General features: G+C 42.9%; 2 protein-coding genes across 2 annotated transcripts; one reads left to right on the top strand and one right to left on the bottom strand.

Moving 5' to 3' along the window:
- The first annotated feature begins 898 nt into the window (after nucleotides 1–898).
- LOC105027696 (pyruvate dehydrogenase (acetyl-transferring) kinase isozyme 3, mitochondrial) lies at nucleotides 899–7,105 on the top strand. The gene is made up of 11 exons (XM_010899900.5): nucleotides 899–1,200; nucleotides 2,290–2,431; nucleotides 2,561–2,632; nucleotides 2,730–2,914; nucleotides 3,069–3,158; nucleotides 4,969–5,046; nucleotides 5,196–5,272; nucleotides 5,399–5,500; nucleotides 5,592–5,711; nucleotides 5,798–5,911; nucleotides 5,985–7,105. The coding sequence occupies exons 1-11, from the start codon at nucleotides 1,098–1,100 to the stop codon at nucleotides 6,123–6,125; spliced, it is 1,224 nt and encodes a 407-aa protein (XP_010898202.2). The 5' UTR covers nucleotides 899–1,097; the 3' UTR covers nucleotides 6,126–7,105.
- Nucleotides 7,106–8,686: 1,581 nt separating this feature from the next.
- pcyt1bb (phosphate cytidylyltransferase 1, choline, beta b) lies at nucleotides 8,687–11,814 on the bottom strand. The gene is made up of 8 exons (XM_010899899.5): nucleotides 11,707–11,814; nucleotides 10,652–10,751; nucleotides 10,355–10,471; nucleotides 10,102–10,253; nucleotides 9,932–10,010; nucleotides 9,388–9,530; nucleotides 9,027–9,215; nucleotides 8,687–8,926 (listed from the first exon to the last, which is right to left on the bottom strand). The coding sequence occupies exons 1-8, from the start codon at nucleotides 11,770–11,772 to the stop codon at nucleotides 8,687–8,689; spliced, it is 1,086 nt and encodes a 361-aa protein (XP_010898201.2). The 5' UTR covers nucleotides 11,773–11,814.
- Nucleotides 11,815–22,017: the final 10,203 nt, after the last annotated feature.

Below are 22,017 nucleotides of genomic sequence, written 5' to 3'. Positions count from 1 at the left end.
ACAAGGATTCCCTCAGCAGTGGCCATTATTAGGGCCTATTTGCAGCAGCCCCTTTTCCAAGGATCCACAGACCCTCTGAGCTAGTGGAAGAACAAGGCCTCTGTCTACCAACAACTTACTAATGTCATCAAAGGGAGACTGCTTAATGGGATAAATATTCTGAGAGAAAGCAAACCCATCAGTACCTCAAAAGTGAGGCAGCTTACATTTGTGAATGCAAATCTCTCATGAAAGCACAAAATGTATTAACATGGTCATATGGTTTGCTTAAAGAAGAGAAAGGAGACCAGTTTATTTGTTCTTAGTGGGATGCTGCAATTTTGCACATGGTAGTTTTTTCTTATAGTGCAGTATTATCTTGTTCAGTTGTTTGGATTGTATTTGTTTTGAATGGTTCAGTTTATGAACTTTGTTTAAATACATAACATGTTATACTTTAAATGGGTAATAGCATAATTTGTTAAACCTTTAATTAAAAAATGTTTTATTACAAACATAATGAAAATTGTGTTTAAATTTAGCTCGAGGTATCAGGCGACTGAGCGAGTTTACAAATTACTACCACGGCTAGTGTTAAGTGGCTTATTTTTCATTATTGGTCCCAGGTAAGATGGCGGACCTATTGCGACCGATTGGGACGACAGGAAGAACTGTAAGTCCTCCTATACTTTATGTGTATGATCATCAGCCCCAAAAGGAAAGTTCAAAACACTTGTGACTTAATGTGCAATCTATGAATACCCTTAACTGTCAAGCAAGAATTCCCCTCCAAATATGTTCCTAAATTACTATGATGTTGCTAATACATGCAGGACTTATAAGAGCAGTCAGACCGTATCTGTCCACTTGCAAACTATCATGCCAACCAGGGAGATACCAGAAAGGTTCTACTAGCCAATAAGGTTGCACGCACTGGTTCCTCAAACGACAGTCACGTGAGGATTAGGCACTGTACTTCTGAATGCGTCAAAATTGCTTGGGGATACTGTCAGAAGACTATCAGAATGTAACTAACTGAATGTTTATATGGGTCGATGCAAGTAAACACTAGACATACTCAATATCTGTATTAGCACGGTGATTTATTTGAAAGAATCATGAGGCTGTTCAACTTTCTACTGAAAGATGTAACATCGAAAATAGAATATTATTCAAGGTTCTCTCCCTCACCGATGTCGATCAAACAGTTTTTGGACTTTGGTAAGTATATACTAAATACACCACGTATTTAAACGCTGCTACGTATCATTTATTTATTTAATGTGCCTATGGATTCTTAAAGAATACATAGCCTAATAATATTCCTCATGAGCTACTACAAAAAATAAAGTTAATGTAAACAAAGACTGCAGAGTCCACGCAGGTTTAGAACAGTAACTGTGGCAACATGGATGGTCAGCCCATTGCATTGTGAACTTGAACGGTTATATTGCTCCAGCTCAAACAATCTGTTACTTATTTAATTATTTTGTGCGTAATAGTCATTGGGAGAAAATGTTTGTTTCAACTAATTGCCATTTTAAATGTTATGAACATGGTCCCCTTTCATTGAAAAAGGGGCTGTTGGTTTTTACTTTAGAACCTTTTGTAATTAGTGTACATTAACAATATAGATCCAGATGCCTACTTCCCCAATTAAGGCTTTGATAAACAGTAAACAATCACATAAGTTGCCCCACCTATTGAAATAATGGTACATCGTATGACAGAACCTTTCACACAGTTTCACTGTTTTATAATCTGTTGTACTCGATGGATGGTGTACATCTCTCAGTAAGCCAAGTGCTCTGTAAGTCAGTGTTAACCACTTGAGTTTAAGTTTAGACACCAAACTCTTCCATCTGAACTCTTTAAGGTCAAGCGAGCCCTCGTCCACTCACTGCTTTTGGCTCGCAGTTGCACAACACTGGTCACAGTGGCAGGTCCTTATAAATAGCTCGGTGTTTATATGAACATGAACCGTCAACTGCCTTTTGCTGGGTATGTGGCAGCCATACTCAGAGAGTAACAGTGGGAAATAATAATCCATGAAGGCAATCAGAGGTGACTTGATGAAGAAGCCATTCTCAGGGGGATGGCTAACAAACTGCCGTCCAATGAGGGAGAGGTTGAAAGATCCAAGTGTGTAGGAGTTCCTGAGACAGACAGCTTGAGCAACCAATGATATGCATGAGGTCTGTTCATATTATCTTGAGTTTACAACCTCTTGGCACTTTGCAGACGTACACAGAAAACACCAACATTTATACCTGCTACCGGTCAGTCTATTGACCCAGTACATTTCCACAGGTATGGAGAATGCCTGTGAAAAGACTTCCTACATGTTCCTGCGTAAGGAGCTCGCGGTGCGGGGGGCCAACACCATGAGGGAAATCAACCTGTTACCCAGCGACCTGCGCATGCAGCCGTCCATCAGTAGGGTTCACAGCTGGTTAGAGCCTCCATCTGTCCCTCCGTTCTGATTCGGGGTTGGCGTTTAACATGGTATTGTACAGTGCATGGTGATGTGACTCTGTGTTGGGTCAGGGCATGACGGGCTGCTGCGGCATTTGTCTTTCAGGTACATCCAGAGCTTCGAAGAGCTGCTGGAGTTTGAGAACCGGGCTCCAGAAGATAGCCGCACCTTAATCGAGTGAGTTGACGCGTGTGCCGCCGCCATATCTTCACCAGCACTATGTCTTGAGACGGGGCTGAGACCTCCAAGAATCAGCCGTATTTCTCTGTGACAGTTTTCTGGAAAGCCTGGTGAAAATCCGCAACAGGCACAATGATGTCGTCCCCACCATGGCCCAGGGCGTCATAGAGTACAAGCAGAAGTTTGGTTTCGACCCTTTTATAAGCAGCAACGTTCAGTACTTCCTGGATCGCTTTTACACCAACAGGATATCGTTCCGCATGCTCATAAACCAGCACAGTAAGTGGCATCATCTGACACGCATAAACAGTTCTGTGGGCTATTTGTATACAGGATCTGTGCCAGAGGTTGAGTCTTAGTAGGGCATGTGTTTGACTCTAACATCGTAATGGGTGTCGATGAAGTCCTGGTCAGGTGAGATTTTCTGTTCCAGCACTTCTTTTTGGTGATGAGAGAACCACCTCCCACCCCAAGCACATAGGAGGTATTGATCCTGCCTGCAATGTCACTGAGGTGGTTAAAGGTGAGTGCAATTCTACTGACCATTACTCCAATCATTGACACATAGTAAGGGAGACATTAACTCATTCGTGTAGTGCTCAACGAAGAGTACGTCTCACTGTTTCTAACTCCTCTAACCCTGCTTTCATATAGAATTTGCCCCATGTTGTCTCTACAACTATTTGGCCAACATTAATGTGACCACTTTTCAAACAGGAAATGTGAGTGGAGGTTCCTCAACCAATTTGAGATTAGATCCTTTTCGATAGCAATGCAATGTTCAACAATAACTCACCATTAACAAGTCAGTGTTTTATTATAGCTACAGTTAAAAAGGTAAGGTTTTGGGCTACAATGGTTTAATGTCAGTCACAGCAATTTTGAGCTAATTGGTACGATCAGATTATCTATGGGAAATATTTTACATGAAATATCTCATTTGATTGGTCAAAAGAAGAATACAGAATACAACATAATCTGTTCATGGCCTTTGTTTCTGCAGAGTTAACAAAAGCTTGGCAATTTTAACGTGGACTTGGTTGGTCCTCAGTGAGAGAGATAACTTAGCTGGGGCCTCCACCTAGTGGTAAACATCCAAAAGAGATATACAGTAATTGGTGTAAAACCAGTGCTATGCTTAGTTGAAAACTTGTTCAATACAGCTCTGGAAAAAATTAAGAGGCCACTCCACCTTTTTCTTTCCTTTCCAAAAAAGTTGAAAAGGAACATTTTGAGTGAGGAACAGAAGCGTTCAATTTGCAGTGGTAGCTACTAAAACATGTTTCTGTTTTCTTACTACAAATGTAGCACTACTTGTTTAAGTTTGTTTCCTTCAGAAACCCTTAGAACCTTGAAGATCAGGTTGTAAATCCTTCTTGGGGAAAGTAAAATAATAATGTTATCTTCTGATCATTATTGTCATTATCTATCTTAACACATTTTAAACCTTACGTTCATCACATGTAACAATTTTAATGAGGATGCATACTACTATTGTTGTTGAACTTTCTTAGTTCTGAAAAGGGAAACAAAAATGACCTGTTAATACATTGCTTGTTTTAAATCAAAATATCTGGAAGTCCCTGTTATATTCCTTGTCTAAATTTAGACATCAAAGGACTGAAGTGTCTAAGAATACTCCACAATGTCTCTCTGGACTTTGTGTTTCCCACATTGCCAGAGCATCTCTTTTCGCTAACATGTTCAATCCCTCAATGAAGTGTCTCACATAGGAAGTGACCTAGCTCTTTTTTTAAATGGAAGACTGTGGGGTTGTCAGCACATCTTATCATGCTTTGGTTATGGAGGAATTTGTTTCTGCCAGCCCTCTTTCTGAATATATTAGATGAGAGGGAGATTCCTGTTTTGGTGAAGCGTATGTCCAAGTCCCAGACTTCCATTGTTCAATGCAACTACCCTTTAATAGAAGAAAAAAACATTTCATCAATATATTGTTTCAAAACCACCAGGCTCTCAAAATGTGTTATATTCCCTGCCCTGATCACTGTAAACAAACACACATTTACAGTAAGAAATAATGTCATTAAAGAATACAAAAATAAAATACTTTTCCTATACAAGTGTTGTATATTTTAAATCCTCCACAGGATTTTGGAACAAAAAGGAACAACGATAGAATGTTCATGACTTAATGCGTGCCAAAGACAGCAAGTAGACGTTTCTGCTGAGAGGTGGGTTAGCAGAAATAAAAGTACAAGCTTTGTTGCAGACATTCCTTTCAGACAGAGTTAAGACGTAAAAAAGGTGATGGATAACTGTTCCGGTCCTACAGCTTCATAACTGTCGAACCAATATCCGGCTGCTTTTTACAGACGCCTACGAGACAGCCAAGATGCTCTGTGAGCAGTACTACATGGTCGCCCCTGAGCTGAAGATAGAAGAGTACAACGGTAAGTGCCTATGCATTTAAAAACGTTTTGTTTCTTATTTGTGACTAGATATCTCCATATTTAGAAGCGGTTTCTTGTACCCCGTCTAGCTTACAGCCCAGGTAAGCCTGTGTGTTAAGCCCACCATATTTCCATTTTACTGTCTACAGCCAAGGCCCCTTCCAAGGCTATCCAGGTGGTGTACGTGCCCTCTCACCTGTTCCACATGCTGTTCGAGCTCTTCAAAGTGAGTGCCGTCTGTATTGGACCCATAGAAACATGTGTTATACGTGTGACGTCCTCGTTGGCTGTGCTGTGCTGCATTTGTTTCAGTAGAGTTATCATTGTTCACTCCTTCCTCGGATGGATGTAGAATTCAATGCGGGCGACTGTGGAGCACCATGAGGACAGCAGTGCCGGACTCCCGCCAGTGAAGGCCATGGTGACCCTGGGAAAGGAAGACCTCTCCATCAAGGTCGTCGGGTCGCTGGTCTGGTCTTTTTGGGTGACCTTTGGCGGCCTATGTAAAATTTCTCACACGGTCCTGTCATCTCCTGTCCCTTCAGATCAGCGACAAAGGAGGAGGCGTGCCCCGCAGGAAGATTGACAAGCTCTTTAGCTACATGTACTCCACGGCGCCCACCCCAAGCCTGGACCCCGGAAGCGGAACTCAGGCTGTACCACTGGTAACCACTGGCGACACATCCCGGTGGGCGCGTGGCCACCCTGAGCCGCAGTTTGAACTTTGACCCGGTCTTTCCTCCTTCCTCAGGCTGGCTTCGGTTACGGTCTCCCCATTTCTAGACTCTATGCCCGCTACTTCCAAGGAGATCTCAACCTCTACTCATTGCAGGGGGTGGGTACAGACGCAGTCATCTACCTGAAGGTAGGTGACAGAACTGCATTTATTTCACTTCAAAGCGTTGCAGTAGTTTCACACTCGTGTCTGCGAACTCCAGGCTCTCTCCAGCGAGTCCTTCGAACGTCTCCCGGTCTTCAACAAGTCAGCGTGGAGACACTACCAGACTGGTCCTGAGGCAGACGACTGGAGCAACCCCAGGAGTGACCCACATGATTCGTCCAAGTTCAAGAACAATTAACTCTGGCCCTCAGGCAGCTCTGCCACCCGAGAAGTCTTCACCAGTCACTTGACAAACAGTTTTGGTTACTGTGAAGTGTTAAAGTGAAGCACCAAACTAAAGCATAGTACTGACTGACATATTATCTTTACAGATAACGTTTTGCAGTGAGAATAACTTCAGGCATGTAAAGCCGAAACACAGTTCTTACCCAGATTACCCGGTCCTCTAGCAATTTTCCAAGAGCTTTTTGAATGTTCTGCAGCTTTTTTATCTTTTTTATCACATGGCCAGTTCTATCTGGATTTTTTATAATATTTATTTCCTTATTTATCAGTGTTATGATTGAGTTAACCACGGTAGCATATAGTGATTGGTGACCTCTGTCAGATAGCATGACTGTTACTCAGTGGAATTAGTGAAAGTGAGAATCATGTGAGAGTGACGCCACCTGTGGGAAAATCATTTGCCCTTTCCTCAGTGCTAGTGATGACCTAGAGTAACAGCATAATGCAAGATAAGATTGTCATTTTATGGCAGCGTGCAATGGTTGTTAAAGTCAAACTAAGGATTTCCCCCCAAATGTTGCAAGCTCAGAAAGGGGAGTAAGTTGACTAAATGTTACTCATGACATTTGTAGGTAAGTATCTGGTAGTTGGGGTCTGATTTTGAGTGGCTTAAAGCTGTGTAATATTAGAAATTGTAAACTGGGTGGTTTGATCCTGAAAGCTTTGCTATACTACGGGTGTGACAACAATATTGTAATATTTTATGGCTTTTTACTGTCAATTGGTGACCAGTTTATCTTAGCAATGAGGCATCTTAGGGATGTTGCAGTATATGACCACAGTAACCCAACTTAACTCTTTAACCAGGCACTCTGCATTGTGTCTTGCCTAAGAACTGAATTTAACCATAGCTGTAACACTTACCTAAAGGATTATTAGATTATTCTACATGGCATTGATTCAACAAGGTGCTGAAAGCATTCTTTAGAAATGTTGGCCCATTTTGATAGGATAGCATTTTGCAATTGATGGAGATTTGTGGGATGCACATCCAGGGCACGAAGCTCTCGTTCCACCACATCCCAAAGATGCTCTATTGGGTTGAGATCTGGTGACTGTGGGGGCCATTTCAGTACAGTGAACTCATTGTTAGGTTCAAGAAACCAATTTGAAATGATTCGAGCTTTGTGACATGGTGCATTATCCTGCTGGGAGTAGCCATCAGAGGATGGGTACATGGTTGTCATAAAGGGATGGACATGGTCAGAAACAATGCTCAGGTAGGCCGTGGCATTTAAACTATGCCCAATTGGCACTAAGGGGCCTAAAGTGTGCCAAGAAAACATCCCCCACACCATTACACCACCACCATCAGCCTGCACATTGGTAACAAGGCATGATGGATCCATGTTCTCATTCTGTTTACGCCAAATTCTGACTCTACCATCTGAATGTCTCAACATAAATCGAGACTCATCAGACCAGGCAACATTCTTCCAGTCTTCAAATGTCCAATTTTGGTGAGCTCTTGCAAATTGTAGCCTCTTTTTCCTATTTGTAGTGGAGATGAGTGGTACCCGGTGGGGTCTTCTGCTGTTGTAGCCCATCCACCTCAAGGTTGTGCGTGTTGTGGCTTCACAAATGCTTTTCTGCATACCTCGGTTGTAACGAGTGATTATTTCAGTCAAAGTTGCTCTTCTATCAGCTTGAATCAGTCGGCCCATTCTCCTCTGACCTCTAGCATCAACAAGGCATTTTCGCCCACAGGACTGCCGCATACTGGATGTTTTTCCCTTTTCACACCATTCTTTGTAAACCCTAGAAATGGTTGTGCGTGAAAATCCCAGTAACTTAGCAGATTGTGAAATACTCAGACCGGCCCGTCTGGCACCAACAACCATGCCACGCTCAAAATTGCTTAAATCACCTTTCTTTCCCATTCTGACATTCAGTTTGGAGTTCAGGAGATTGTCTTGACCAGGACCACACCCCTAAATGCATTGAAGCAACTGCCATGTGATTGGTTGATTAGATAATTGCATTAATGAGAAATTGAACAGGTGTTCCTAATAATCCTTTAGGTGAGTGTATATTGGCCATATACCACCATCCCTCACACCTTACTGTTTAAATCAATATGCTTTATGTTGGTCATATACCACATGTTGTGCCTTATTGCTTAATTATAATCACATTGGATGCGTAAGAAGTCCTTTGGGAATTTATCCAATTAGAAGGTCAGTTGTTTTTATTGCATGACAAAATACCCTCAGAAAGTTGTGTATTTAATATTTAATTGAAACAAAATGTTTTTTACTACGTTACAGACAAAACACAGAATTTGTAAAGAAATATAAAACCTGTTTGCAAAGTTGGAGACAGTAAAATAGTATGATTATTTGTTTGTATTTCTGGTACAGTCATCAGCGAAAATGGAGTTGGTCAACTAATTTACAACAGATAATCAGGAAAACTGTGGTCTACTATGGGTCACTTTTCAGAAACGGCCAGTTCACAAAGTAACCATGTACACTTTTTAGTGTGTGAGTGTATGTGTGAATGACCGTGCAGTGTCTACTTGTCATCCTCCTCCTCACTCGTGCCGCTGAGTGAGGCACCGGAGCGGGCGGAGGCGCCCTTGGTGGAGGTTCGGGACGAACGCGGAGAACAGGATCCGGGCGAGGGTGAGGAGGGGGGCGACTGGGAGCGGCATCTGGTGGGGCTGCTGCTCGGGGAACCGCGTGGCGAGGTCACTGGCGAGGCGTAGGGCGACAGGGCCTGGAGCATACGCCCACTCTGCTCCTGGAGCGCATGCTGCTCAGAGGGACAGAAGTAGGACCTGAGTATTCTTTAAGATACTTCATTATATTGTGCGAAACAGGACAGAATTATACCCATTCTAATTCAAACATACCCACGCTCCATCAGGACCAAACATCTCCAGGAAATTCCCAATGAACTCCCGCGATTTCTCTTCCCACTTGTGGATAAGGTCATGACTCTTCTCCTCCACCTTGTAGACAAAATGCTTGGACTTCTCCTCCACTGTTTTTACGGTCTCCTTCATACGGTCTACTTGGTCCTGCAGACGGATTTTCTTCTCCTGGACAATTAGTCAGACGTGCATCAATCAGAAAGGGTCCAGTATTTATCAGCCACAGTCACCGATACTGACAATAATCACCATTCTCCTTCTTCAATGACAAACTACTGCAGCAGGTGGTTATTATAATGTAACTTTTGGTTCTAAGATCATGAGTTGATCACATTCTTACCCGGATGAAGCTGACATTGAGGTCAGAGGCTGTGTAGCCTCTCTGCAGGTTCCGTCGGACGTAGAGGTCGTAGTCTCTCACTATCCTGGTGATGAGGTCAGATGTGGAAATGCCTTCGGTCCTCTGAGTGGCCACAAACATCCCTGAGACCCAACAGGGAGAACTCATGTCAGACACAGCCACAATTACTGGTACTAAAGACTACCTTCCGTCGATCACCCCACTGTTGTAGGGAATTTACTACACTGTAGGGAATGCAAACGGGTAGTGCGTTCGAAGTTTAAAACGCTGTCTAAAGTATGTTATTTTCACTAAAAGATGAATAGTGTGTTTACCTGTGGAACAATCCAACATTTGACATTTCCTGTTGATACAGGATTCATTTCCCGCTGCGTGTAGCTTAAGTTAGATATGACATGTTGTGATGGAATACATCAGTACATTTCTATAACACTTTAAGTGCATAGAAGTAAGCTGAACAAACACACAGACACCATCTCAAATTGCCCCAAGTCCCTTTCAGTTTCGCAGCAGATACGTTTACCTGCTTCCTTGATGTGTTTATAGACATCCTCCGATCCAGCAGAGGTGTATGGGATATCATCATGGGCCACAAAGTCAATCTGGGGAAATCAGAGTAGCACTAAGATGAGGACTGATAGTCGGTAGTATTGGGAGGCATACAGTGTTGGAACATTGTCCTCAAGTGCTGACCTTGTGCTTCTTCAGGAAGTCGGGGGTCAGAGTCCAGGGAGCGTCGCGCACCACCTCGTCCACGTAGCGACAGTGGATGAGGGCTTCGTAGCGCTCGGACTCCGTCATCACCGTGTATCCCTTGTACTTGTGCGTGAGTTTGTCGCTGCAGACTGTGAGGTGATAAAGATACACCGTCAGTCTTTGCGGTTGTTCGGAAAGACAGTCTGTCTTTGGGTGTTCGTGAAGGTGAAGCAGAGAATGTATCATGTACCTCCCACAATGAGATGCGTGTTGGGGAACAGGTTCTTGGCTTGCATCAGAGCACGAGCGTGTCCAGAATGGAAGAGGTCGAAGATCCCGTCTGCGTAGACTCGGACCGGACGGAACGCTACGAGAAAAGAGAAACATTTCTGTCTCCGTTCACTGTCTCACCTCTCTCTTTCTCATCCCTCTCTCGATGGCCCTTCATCTTTCCACTGTCATTCCTCAGTCCTCACTAATCCGGGTGCAATAATAACCGACCTGTGATGAGTGTTGACCTGGTAAGACCAATGAATGGATGACTGACCTGGCGTGCCTCTCTTGGCCTGGGCAATGGTCAGCTTGTCATGAGGACCATCTGACTCGTATCCCGTTTCCTTGGCAAATGATGCTGGCTCCCTCAGAGTCTGAAATGGGACATACCGAATGTACTGACCTCATAGTAGGGGATATCCATAAATAATAAATACACAGCCTCCAGGGATAATAAATGAACTTCTCTAAGCAAAGGCATGTATTATGATTGTAGACATCATCATGGCTGTGAAAAGCAGTTGAATGTGTAAGGCCTGTTTCTAGTGTTTTTCTACATTTTACATTTAGTCATTTAGCAGATGCTCTTATCTAGAGGCACTTACAGTTGTGCTTGATTACATATTCATAATGTTCCTCTGTGGGAATCAGAGGCACAACCTTACCAGCACAACGCTGTTACCAAGTGAGCTAGATGGGGCATATGAGGTGTGACTGACGTATGATTTTCAGGAATTATCTGAGTAGTTCCCGGCACACGCTTAACCCTGAGCTGTTTGAAATCCCCCCCGACTTCAGAATAATGTAAAATCCCTTTAAAGTTAAAGATACTTTAACCATTCAGAGAACGACACCATTCCTGTTAAGTGTTACTATTACAAATCGGTTACAGTGTACTCAGGGATTATTTGGAACTGCCAACACTGGTCTCCCTCTCAGAGGCAGGTGGACCTTCAACGCATGGAAGTGGGCTGTAACTGCACACTCACATGCTAACGCAAACAATAAAGACACGTCATGTCTTTACTACCAAAACAATGTAGGATGTGATTGGTTGTAGTAAGTTAATTAATCAGTAATAACTCAAATAAAGAATGAGAGAAAATGCAACATTTGCTGGCTGTTGTTTGTCATTCATCTTGAAATACCTTCATTTAAAAATAGGCTCACAATTTATGTCAATAGTGCCCCTGATAATAATTAACCTTAGACCTGGTAAAGGAGAATTTAGTCCATTTTAGTTTTCATTGGTAATGTATTTTATACATGATATTCTGTATTTTCATGTATAAACCATTGAATATGCCTCCTTCGAGTAGCCCGACTCACCCTGCGTTGCTGTTGGGGCTTCTGTGGGCCGTTGTTGGCTCGCGAGCCACGTCTCCTTCCTACCATACTAGATGTTCGGTTGCCTTGTTTACCCTTTTGACTAGCGCCTCGTCGGCTTGCTTATCCGCCGGTCCTGTCAGTGCTGCGCTCGTGCTATCTGTGAGGGAATTCGAACGTTTACATGTTGCTCGCTGTCCTGACCCCGGTGACGAGAAACTGTAACGTGCAAAGTTCAAGCCAAACAGTAGTCATTACTTCAGGCTGTCCTCAGTATTAAACAAGACCAGCGCGGGATCAGACTTCCCTCAGGCCCCTAAACAGACATTTACAATCTGACTGCACCCTTCTTTTTTGGTATGGGCTGCTATAGTTTGAGTGTAAATAACGTAATCAGTTTTCTTATTTCAGAGTTAATCTCATGAGATCTAAGCAGCCTCATTATTGGCTTATCGATTGAAAACAGATGCCAAATTCTATATAAATGCCAAACTCTTTCTCATGGAATCATATTTTTAACTGGATTTACCCTAGTTTCACAAAAATGATGTGACTGGGTGAACCTTTGGACCCAAACATAATAGTGGGCCTAGCTGTTGCATTAGGTCATGAGACCGCCTCAGGATGTCTGTCTCCCTCATTATTCACTGTTTAATGAACGCTGATTCACACCAACAACATCTTGACGGGTTCTGGCGACACGCCTGTGATTGTAAAAATGTTTTTATCAATACACATCAATCACCCCATGGACTTTGACACTATGTCCTTATACCTGATTCACCAAATGGACATTTGTCCTGTAACGTAAGGCAGTTCAAAACTACAGGCTAGCATAGAAGGGCCTGTTGAATCAGAAGGGGATTACGCTGTTAGGGTACGGTTGGTAGAACATGGTGCTTGCAAGTGGGTTTGATTCCCATGGGGTGAATATCTACGTTTTCTACTGTAAGGTGCTCTTAATAAGAGATTCTGCTAAATGACTTAGATGTAGAAGTATTTGTGGGTCTAGGTTTCAGCCTGCATGAATACTGAACATGACTTCATAGGTTTTCCTTGAGAACTAATGCGGCCTTTATGTGATGGATGAAAAAGTAACAGTTTCTGCCAAGTACAGGCAGCGTATCAGTCACAGTTGAAACCCACTTGGCTCTGCTCAGCAGTTCCTAACGGAAATGTTGTCCTACTCCTTTTCAGACCAGAAGGGGGTAGTAGAGTACTTGAAAAATGCCTTTGCTAAGAATTGTGCCAACTGCCGGTTGGGAAATATGTAGACTAGTTGACTGTTCTGGTTGACTGAACATTCCTCGACAGTTAAGACCCGAAGATCTCAGAAAAATACATCATATACTGATGGGTAATAAAACAAAGCAACCAGCCAGAGATGGCCCTAACCGTTGTTGCCTGGGTCGTTGGTGGTGACATGACAGGGCTGTCAGTCGGTCTCGGTGGGTCTGTGGGGGTGACGTCATCCCAGCGAACACCTGTTCTGTTGGGGCTGGTGGGGGTCCATGTGGTAATACCGTGAAGGATCCTTTTATCTGCTCTATTGGGTCGGGGGGCCCTGGAAGGGAGGCGTGGCGGGGTGGGGGGGGGTGTCAAACAGCTGCGCGTGTCTTCTTGATTAATAGACAGCTTATGGGGGGACAGACAGTATTGGGGCTGCTGCGCTGGGATCAAATGGGACACATCAAGTGCTCCGGGTCTCATTATGGGACTCTGTCGGAACGGCACCGGTTACCCGCTGTTGTTTCAGTGTCCTCAGCAAAGCGTGGTGTTATCAGATGAGATTATATAAATGAACACTGTCCATCGTTTCCAGCTTTTCTAATTATCAGCTTAGTGCGCAAATCAACAAATTGTGTTGACTTAAAGGCCCAGTGCAGTCAAAAATGATTTTTTCGCTTGTGAGGAGGTGAGCTTTAGATAGATCTATCAGCTAGTCAGGTCTGTTTACATAAATAACTTTTCCATTTGTTTTTTAATACAATCAGACTGAACATTTCAAGAACAACAAAAAGGGTGTATGTAAATTAATGATACATTAAATTTTTTATGTATTTAAAACAAAGTGGAATAATGCATAAACATATTTTTTCTTTAAGACATGGGGACCCTAACTGCTGAGCTATATAGCTAGGTATTCTGAAAAGATAGCTGATACAATTCCATCCTGGCTAAAATGTATGCTACTTTACCGGCTTACCCAAATAATAGCCACTGTTCAATGTCATTGAATGAATGATACAATGACCGAATTGGCCAGTTCCCCCACGGCGTACCTTCCCCTTTCCGGTCCTGACATGTTTAGGGAGAGGCAGGACCTTCCATTAGAAACGTGAAACTTCAAAACCATACAGTGGCCAGCTCTCAATGGCGGCTCTTGTATTTCGTCCAGCCTTGTTCACGGTATGGCTTAATGGCTCCGCGGCAAGGGGATATGTCCCTTTGGACTGACGTGTGGTTGTAGAGAGCGAGATGTTGTTGAAGGAGATGCTAGGCGTCAGACACCGTAGGTCACTGTTGGCCATTTGACCGGCTGTCAGAACAGAATTAGGTCTATACCTCTGAGGATCTGGGCGATCCAATCCTTAACTGTATGAATCCTTTTTACTGTACCGTATTGTACAGAGGGATTTCTTGGTCTTGAAGGAACATTCTTAGTGACAAATGATTGGAGACTTTGGTGTGCATGTGGAGACATATGTTATTATGTCATTGTATGATCATGCCTATAGATGTATGTGTATAGATATAATGTGCAGTATCTGTACATTTTATTAAACTGACATATATACAGTTCCGGATAAAAATAAAATTTGAAAAGGAATGTTTTGAAAAAAGGTGCAGTGGTCTCTTAATTAAAAAACATATATACACAACCATTCAAATGTTTTGGGTCTCTTAGAAATGTCCTTAATTTCGAAAAGGCAATTTTTTGGTCGATTAAAATAACGTTAAATTGATAAGAAATACAGTGCAGGCACTGGTAATGTTGTAAGTGGCTACTGTAGCTGGAAATGGCAGATTTTTAAAGGAATATCTACATAGGTGTACAGAGGCCCATTATCAGCAACCATCAGTCCTGTGTTCCAATGGTATGTTGTGTTTTCTAATCAAAGTTTGTCAATTTAAAAGCCTAATTGATCATTAAAAAACCCTTTGCAATTATGTTAGCATTCCTGAAAACTTTTGTGCAGATTAAAGAAGCAATAAAACTGGTCTTCTTTAAACTAGTTGTGTGACCAAAGATTCAGCAATTGTGGGTTTGATTAACGGCACAAAATGGCCAGAAACAAAGAACTTTCTTCTGAAACTCGTCAGTCTATTCTTGTTCTGAGAAATGAAGGTTATTCCATGTGAGAAATTGCCTAGAAACTGAAGATTTCGTACAACGCTGTGTACTACTCCCATCACAGAACAGCGTAACCTGGCACTAACCAGAAAGAGGACTGGGACGACTCAGTGCACAACTGAGCCAAGAGGAAAATACTGTACAGGGTCTAGTTTGAGAAACAATAGTACACTAAATAGTACACAACAAAACACCTGTTTCAATGTCAACAGTGAAGAGGTAGCTCCGGGATGCTGGCCTTCTTGGCAGAATTGCAAAGAAATGCCATATCTCAGACTGGCAAATAAAAAGAAACAATTAAGATGGGCAAAAGAACACAGACGCTAGACAGAGGAAAATGTGAAAAAAGTGTTATGGATGGACAAATCTACATTTAAGGTGTTCAGATCACAAAGAAGAGCATTCTTGAGATGCAGACCAAATTAAATGATGCTGGAGGAGTGCTTGACACCATCTGCCAAACATGGTGGAGGCAATGTGATGGTCTGGGGGTGCTTTGGTGCTGGTAAAGTGGGAGATTTGTACAGGGTAGAAGGGATATTGAAGAAGGAAGGCTATCACTCCATTTTGCAATGCCATGCCATATCCTGTGGACGGCACTTGTTTGGAGTCAATGTCCTCCTACAACAGGACAATGCTAAAGCACAGCTCCAAACAATGCAAGAACTATTTAGGGAAGATGCAGTCAGCTGGTATTCTGTCTATAATGGAGTGGCCAGCACAGTCATCGGATCTCAACCCTACTGAGCTGTTGTGGGAGCAGTTTGACCGTATTGTACGTAAGAAGGGCCCATCAAGCCCTGTAATTGCTGCAAATGGAGGATTATTGACAAAAGCAACGTTTAAAGGATACAATTATTATTTCATTTTGTTATATTTACTTTTCAAATTCATGTCATTTATGTTTTAATGGAAAACACAGACATTTCCAAGTTTCAACATTTTCTACATTTCCAAACTTTTGAACGTTAGTTTATATAGAGATATATACAGCTCCGTACGAAATTAAGAGACCACTGCACCTTTTTCTTTCCTTTCCAAAAAAGTCAAAAAAGAACGTTTTGAGTGAGGAACAGAGTGGTTAAAATTAAAAGACCAATGCAAATTGAACGCTTCTCAAAATAATCTAATTCCACAGATTCTCCATGGGATTGAGATCAGGAGTTTGACTGTTTATTTGCCTTTTTTCTCCTGAGTCACTCCAATGTTGGATGTTTTCGCAACACTCCAATACAGCCAAGTTTTATTAGCTGTGTCCTTGTTAAGGCAATTTCCTTCATCTGTATAAACTGGGAGCTTCCACAGCACAGGGGTTGGATACTTATGCAAAAACAACATATTTCTTTTTTTTTTACCATAAAACCGCAATTGATTTTGCATGTCAGTGTATGAATTAAAATATCAAAGAGAAGGAAATATCAATGTAGTATTAGAGCACTGTTCAGGAGTTTTTGTACAGTATATTTTAAAGTCTTAAATTTCTTTAAATGCAGGGGTGCGTACATGCATTATTTGGCAACCATAAGGGACCCATATCTCAGAGAGAGAACAGACGTTCCATTACGTTCCATTGAGTTCCATTAGCAGAAGCACCTTTGTAATGGGACATTGTTCCGCTGTGTGTTTTAAAAATCCGTAGAGTACAAGCTGTAAGGCAGTAAGGTTAGCTCCACCATGACCGGCACCTGCTCTCTGTTTGGTGGGGGCTGCTGTAGGAATTCCTTCTAAGAATGGCCAGGTCTTCCCCAGAACTGAAATGTTCCCCAATGACATGGACAGGTTTTTTTTGTTGGTATAGGCCAAAGATACAACAATTTATGCTGCTTAGAAAAGGTGTCGGCTGACATGCTTACCACCTGAAGGGCGACGATAAATAATCCCCCTCGGTCCTAGCAACACAAAGCTGTTGAACAAATTCTATACAAAAGCCATGTCTGCTCTCCCTGTGCAGCAGACTACCAACAGCACTTGTTTGCTTTAAAGCACAACGATCACACCTTTCGTATGTACATAAATCCCCAGGGGGTAGGTACCCTGATCTCTCCAGATAGGAATCCAGCGTTGAGCTCTGTCTGGTGGACTGGGTCTTAGACCCCGGGAAGAGTGTAATCCCTCCAGGATAATGTGAGTCAGAGCTATTTCTCCCCATAGAGGGCAGTGTGGTGAGTCTTAATTAAGTGAAGTTTATGACTGGTGGCTCAGTGCCCCCTGGGCCTGGGGAGAGGGGCCTGACCACTGGTCTGTTGGCGACCGGCCGCAGAGTTAAATTAGACCTATTATCTGCTCAGTGGAATTGCCTCGTGTGAAAATGTGGACCATGCCTGTGGCTGTAATTCACCCAGTCCTGGGACAGAAGGGGCAGCAGGGACGGAGCCAGGTGGAGGAGAGGGGATCTGGACAGACATTCATGCGCCAGCACACATGCTCGTCTCCACTTCAAGACCATGCACTCCCTGTTGTCGGAGCCACAGAATGTGTCCTTTGATTTCCCAGGAATAAGACGTGATAAGAGAGCTGCAGCCATTGTGCTGACTGCACCCTCAGCTCTTCCAGCAAGCGGGGTGGGGGGGTTATCACAGTGCATGCATTAGAGATCTCTGATATCCCGCAAAAGAATGGGGTCACGCTCGTCAGCAACCGAGCACTTAATGGGACAATTTGAAATAAACAGTGCTTTTTTTCATGAATTAGTATTGTGATTTACAACCTGATTACGCTGTTTGTATTAAATAATGATTACAGGGATGGGATTAGTTAGAGAAAGACCTGAAGAGCAATACCTCTGTTGAACACCACCACACAAAAAATAAATACTCCAAAGATGCAAACCTTAAGGCTACAACAACAAAAATAAAATATTGGCGAATGAGGGATAGGGAATTATTCTTTGCATGGTTCTACACGTTAAATGTTAATGGCAGAAGATGTTGGTGCTGTTACAGTAGGACCTGGGTGGGTTAGCCCAGGTTGTCAATTGATGGGCCAGTGAGTGCGTGGGGGTCCCTGTCGTGTTGGGGTATGCAACAGGCAGCATTGTCAAAATGTTTGTTCAGCGGATGAGGAGCCAGGTCATGGGAAGGGATATGTTTAGGATATAGATGAGGTGGGTCTTGATTTACCGAGGTGTCAGGTCCAGAATGCTGGACTCGCCGGCTGCTGAAGTGATTTCAGGCAGTTGTATTAAATAAGAGATGGGATTTCTGGGGACTTTGGGAGTTCAGAGCAGGCTAAGTCTTCGTTCCATTACCACAGCTCTGAGGCACGCGCTTCCCGACCTGTTTAGTGACCTTCAAGTTAAATCAGAGCAAAGCCATGCTCACAGAGACTGAGCTGTAAATGAGACAGAAGGGAGAGAGAGGGAGAGAGTGAGAGGGAGAGACAGACAATCCGAGATAATTAGCAGGAGGTATACGTGTTTTAGCCCCTTAAGACCTACTGAATCAACAGAAGTATTCCAAATTCCATACATAAGAAATGCAAAAGGTTTATTTGGCGTTTTTTTTGTCAAAGTATGCATTTAGTACTTACATTCTTACATACACACATACTTCCGTACTTGTCATACGTACACACATACTTTTAAACTTGTTATATATACACTGCCTTCAGAAAGTATTCAGACCCCTTCAAGTTCTCCAGACTCCTTCACGTTTATAATTGAGTCATAATATTTTTCTTCATCAATCTACATATAATAGTTCTTTATGATAAAGTGAAAAAACATTTTTAGAAATGTATTTTCTAAATGTATTGAAAATGAAAAACTTAAATTGCTCATGTACATACTATACCAGGCAAAAGTTTAACACATTTACCTGTTCAAGTGAATGAGTGTTACTGGTACTGTATGTATGTATTCAGACCCTTTGCCATGACACTCCAAACTGAACTTAGTTGCATACTGTGTCCTTTTGATCATCCATGAGATGTCTCTAGAACTTGATTGGAGTCTACCTGTGGCTGATTCAATTGATTGGATATAGTTTAAAAAGGCATACTACTTTCAACATAAGGTCTGACATTTCACAGTGTGTGTCAGAGAAGAAAAACAAGCCATGATGTCGGAGTTCCAAAGACATGCATGATGAATTGTGAATTCTGTGGAGTCATAGATCTGGGGAAGGTTAGAAAATGGTTGAAGCATTAAAAGGACCCAGGATCACAGTGAGCTCCATCATTGTAAAATGGAAGATGTTTGGAACCAACAAGACTCAGCTGGTCGTTCCAGGCAAGAAGGGGCTTGGTCAGGGAAGTGACCAAATACCAATGGCAACTCTAACATAATTTGCAGAGATGGGAGAACCTGCCAGATGGACAACCATCTCTGCAGCACTCCATCAATCAGGTCTTTATGGTAGAGTGGCTAGATGGAAGCCACTCCTGACTAAAAGGCATATGACTTGCTGCCTGAAGGATTTTTAGAGTATGAGGAAAAACACTCTCTGTTCTTATGAGACAAAATCAATCTATTAGGCCAAAATGCTGAATGCAACGTCTGTCAAAAGCAAGGTTCTGCTCTTCACCTGGCTAATACCATCCCACCATGAAGCATGGTGGTGGAAGCATCATGCTGCGGGAAAGCTTCTCAGCAACATCAAATAGGAGACAAGTTGGGATTTTGGGAAGGATGAACAGAGCAGAAAAGGTTGGAATTCATATTCACATGATATAATACATTTTTATATTTTTTATTTAAAATGTTTGTTGGTCTATATTCCTTGTTTTGAAGACAGTGCCTGTCAGAACCCTTTTTGGAGCTATTGGTGAGTGATGGGGTGTTTCCTTATGTGCTCCAGTAAAGGGCAAGACTGAGAGCAGGAAAAGAGTGCACATCTTCTTCATGGCTGAATCATGTGGCAGAGCCTGTGTGAGGTCTGCATCTGGGGCCAGTTTGAAGAGGTCAGTTTGTTCTTAATGAAGTACATTTGAAAAAAGCTTGAGTTCCTACATGAAGAATGAACTGGTGGGGAGTGGGGGGGTGGGTTATGTGACACGTGTAGCTACTGACCTCATGCCGCCCTATGTTTTGATTGGCTTGGAATGTCTCAGTTGGCATGCGTTTAAAGCCAAGCCCCGCCAGCGTCCGCCCTAGGGAGCATTCCTAGGCCATGGTCAAACTGCTTGTCTTTCAGCGACACTCCCCGACCCCAAGTCCCTCAGCTGTCTGGTCAACAGTGTCTCACCACCGGGGTCAAAGGTTAATGAGCTCACAGAGAACAATGCTGCAAAATCTAATTAGACAAGTGGAACTGCAGGCTTGTACTCATCTCTGCTCTAACAACGCTGCTTGTTCATTAGTGTTTCAGTCACCTGTCTTTCTTATTTTCTGTTTATTTTTGGTCTCATAATAACCCGACAGCCCAGCACCATGTGACAGTGCTAAGACAGTGTGGAGAGGAAATAAACCATGAATGAGAGAGCTGTGTGGAGTGTGTGACCAAACAGCGACTGTAGACAGGTTGTAAAATCAGGATTAATCAGGAATAAAGCTGTGGCGCCCCCCCACCCCAGCCCCGCACACACAAACACACACACACACACACATCTCTTCCAGGACAGTGTTCAGGCCTCTGAGGTGATAATATTGATGCTAAGTCAGCCCATCTTTAGGAACAGCGACAGACGCACTGATGGCTATGTTCTAATAAGGACCCTCCCCCAAGACCACATCCACTTGTCACTACACCGAACAGAACAGCAGATGTTTCTCTGATGAACTCTGGTCAGGTGTGCACAAGATTAATAAGGATGTAACCTCTTAAACGAGGACTAGACTGTCGCTAGGCCTGGGGAATACCTAAAGGATTTTTGTTGCAAAGGGGTGGGAAAAATGTTTTTTTCAGTAACGTCTGAAACTCATTGCTTTGGAGGTGCTTATACATGAGCAGGTCTACTGTTCCAGCACGAATTTGTCTGCAAACGCCCGCTTTGCCCCATATGGCCGCTTATGGGCATATCCGCGTTATAAAAAGCACTATGCTAGCAGGCAACATATTCCTGTGGTGTTGCCAAATAAAACAAACACCTAAACCCAGCACATTTAACAACTCAGAGCTAACTTATAAAACTGACCTGAGTCACCAACAATCTCCACCATCCTCCAAGTATTACAAATATTTCACATGGACTAACAAGGAAGACCATCTCTTGTTTATGAAAGACTCTACTTCCATTGGATAAACGCCTCACGTTAGCCTGATTCATTTGCATACTGCCTTCCCAATATGCTTTGCGCAATCGTCAACAACGTCGTCCGAGACATTGGGCGTGGCGGGACAGTGGACTTGCACCGATAGACTTTCAGTTGGAGTACGGTGATCACTGATGGGCGGTAAAACGCAAGTTTTGCGATCGGCGTGCTGCGTTCTATGCAGGCTTGCTCGCGGTCGAGGCGCCAAGATTTGAAATTTGTTGAACTCTTGAGCGTCAGCCGCCCATGTCGACCAATGAACAATGTTAATTTTGTCATTTCATTGACATCATCGATATATGAGAGGAAAAAAAGAGAATAAAATATTGCTGTTTTGGATTTGGGGCTCATTTGAAAAATTGAAAACAGAAAGAAATACAATTTGCTTGGCATTCATTTTTATTTAATTTACAAAAACATACACTAAACCTAGCTTAGTCAGAGCATTGTTGTTACTATGGCAACTAACTCAAAGTCAACGGTGATGGCCATGGGTACACCCCCGCATGGGTGTACACACCGTAGGGAGATTTTTCTCTCGCTGTTAAGTTGTCACTTATCTGCTCATCTGCAAGTGCCTGGTATTTGGCTCCTGTCTCAGTCTTCTGTTAAAATATAAAAGTCTGGACGAGGTAGAAAGAATTAGCAGTTTTGTGAGGGGAACAAAAACCGGTGGTGCGGCTGGGGGTGTGGCACAAAATTCAGGGCCCTGTACATAGGCGGTCTCTGAGGGCCCCTCCCCTCTTTATTCAAGATTTTAAAAAAATTC

This window comes from Esox lucius, chromosome 7 (assembly GCF_011004845.1).
Source record: "Esox lucius isolate fEsoLuc1 chromosome 7, fEsoLuc1.pri, whole genome shotgun sequence".
In the NCBI taxonomy this organism is placed as follows: Eukaryota; Metazoa; Chordata; class Actinopteri; order Esociformes; family Esocidae; genus Esox; species Esox lucius.
This window is presented reverse-complemented; position numbering and strand designations above follow the sequence as displayed.

Excerpts from the sequence above, each read along its gene's own strand:
- LOC105027696 (XM_010899900.5), top strand. The coding sequence starts at position 1,098 with ATGAGGCTGTTCAACTTTCTACTGAAAGATGTAACATCGAAAATAGAA. Across the intron at positions 5,047-5,195 it reads GAAGATAGAAGAGTACAACG|CCAAGGCCCCTTCCAAGGCT; the intron begins GTAAGTGCCTAT and ends TACTGTCTACAG. Across the intron at positions 5,912-5,984 it reads ACGCAGTCATCTACCTGAAG|GCTCTCTCCAGCGAGTCCTT; the intron begins GTAGGTGACAGA and ends TGCGAACTCCAG.
- pcyt1bb (XM_010899899.5), bottom strand. The coding sequence starts at position 11,772 with ATGGTAGGAAGGAGACGTGGCTCGCGAGCCAACAACGGCCCACAGAAG. Across the intron at positions 10,752-11,706 it reads AGCCCCAACAGCAACGCAGG|ACTCTGAGGGAGCCAGCATC; the intron begins GTGAGTCGGGCT and ends GTCCCATTTCAG. Across the intron at positions 10,472-10,651 it reads GGCCAAGAGAGGCACGCCAG|CGTTCCGTCCGGTCCGAGTC; the intron begins GTCAGTCATCCA and ends CTTTTCTCGTAG.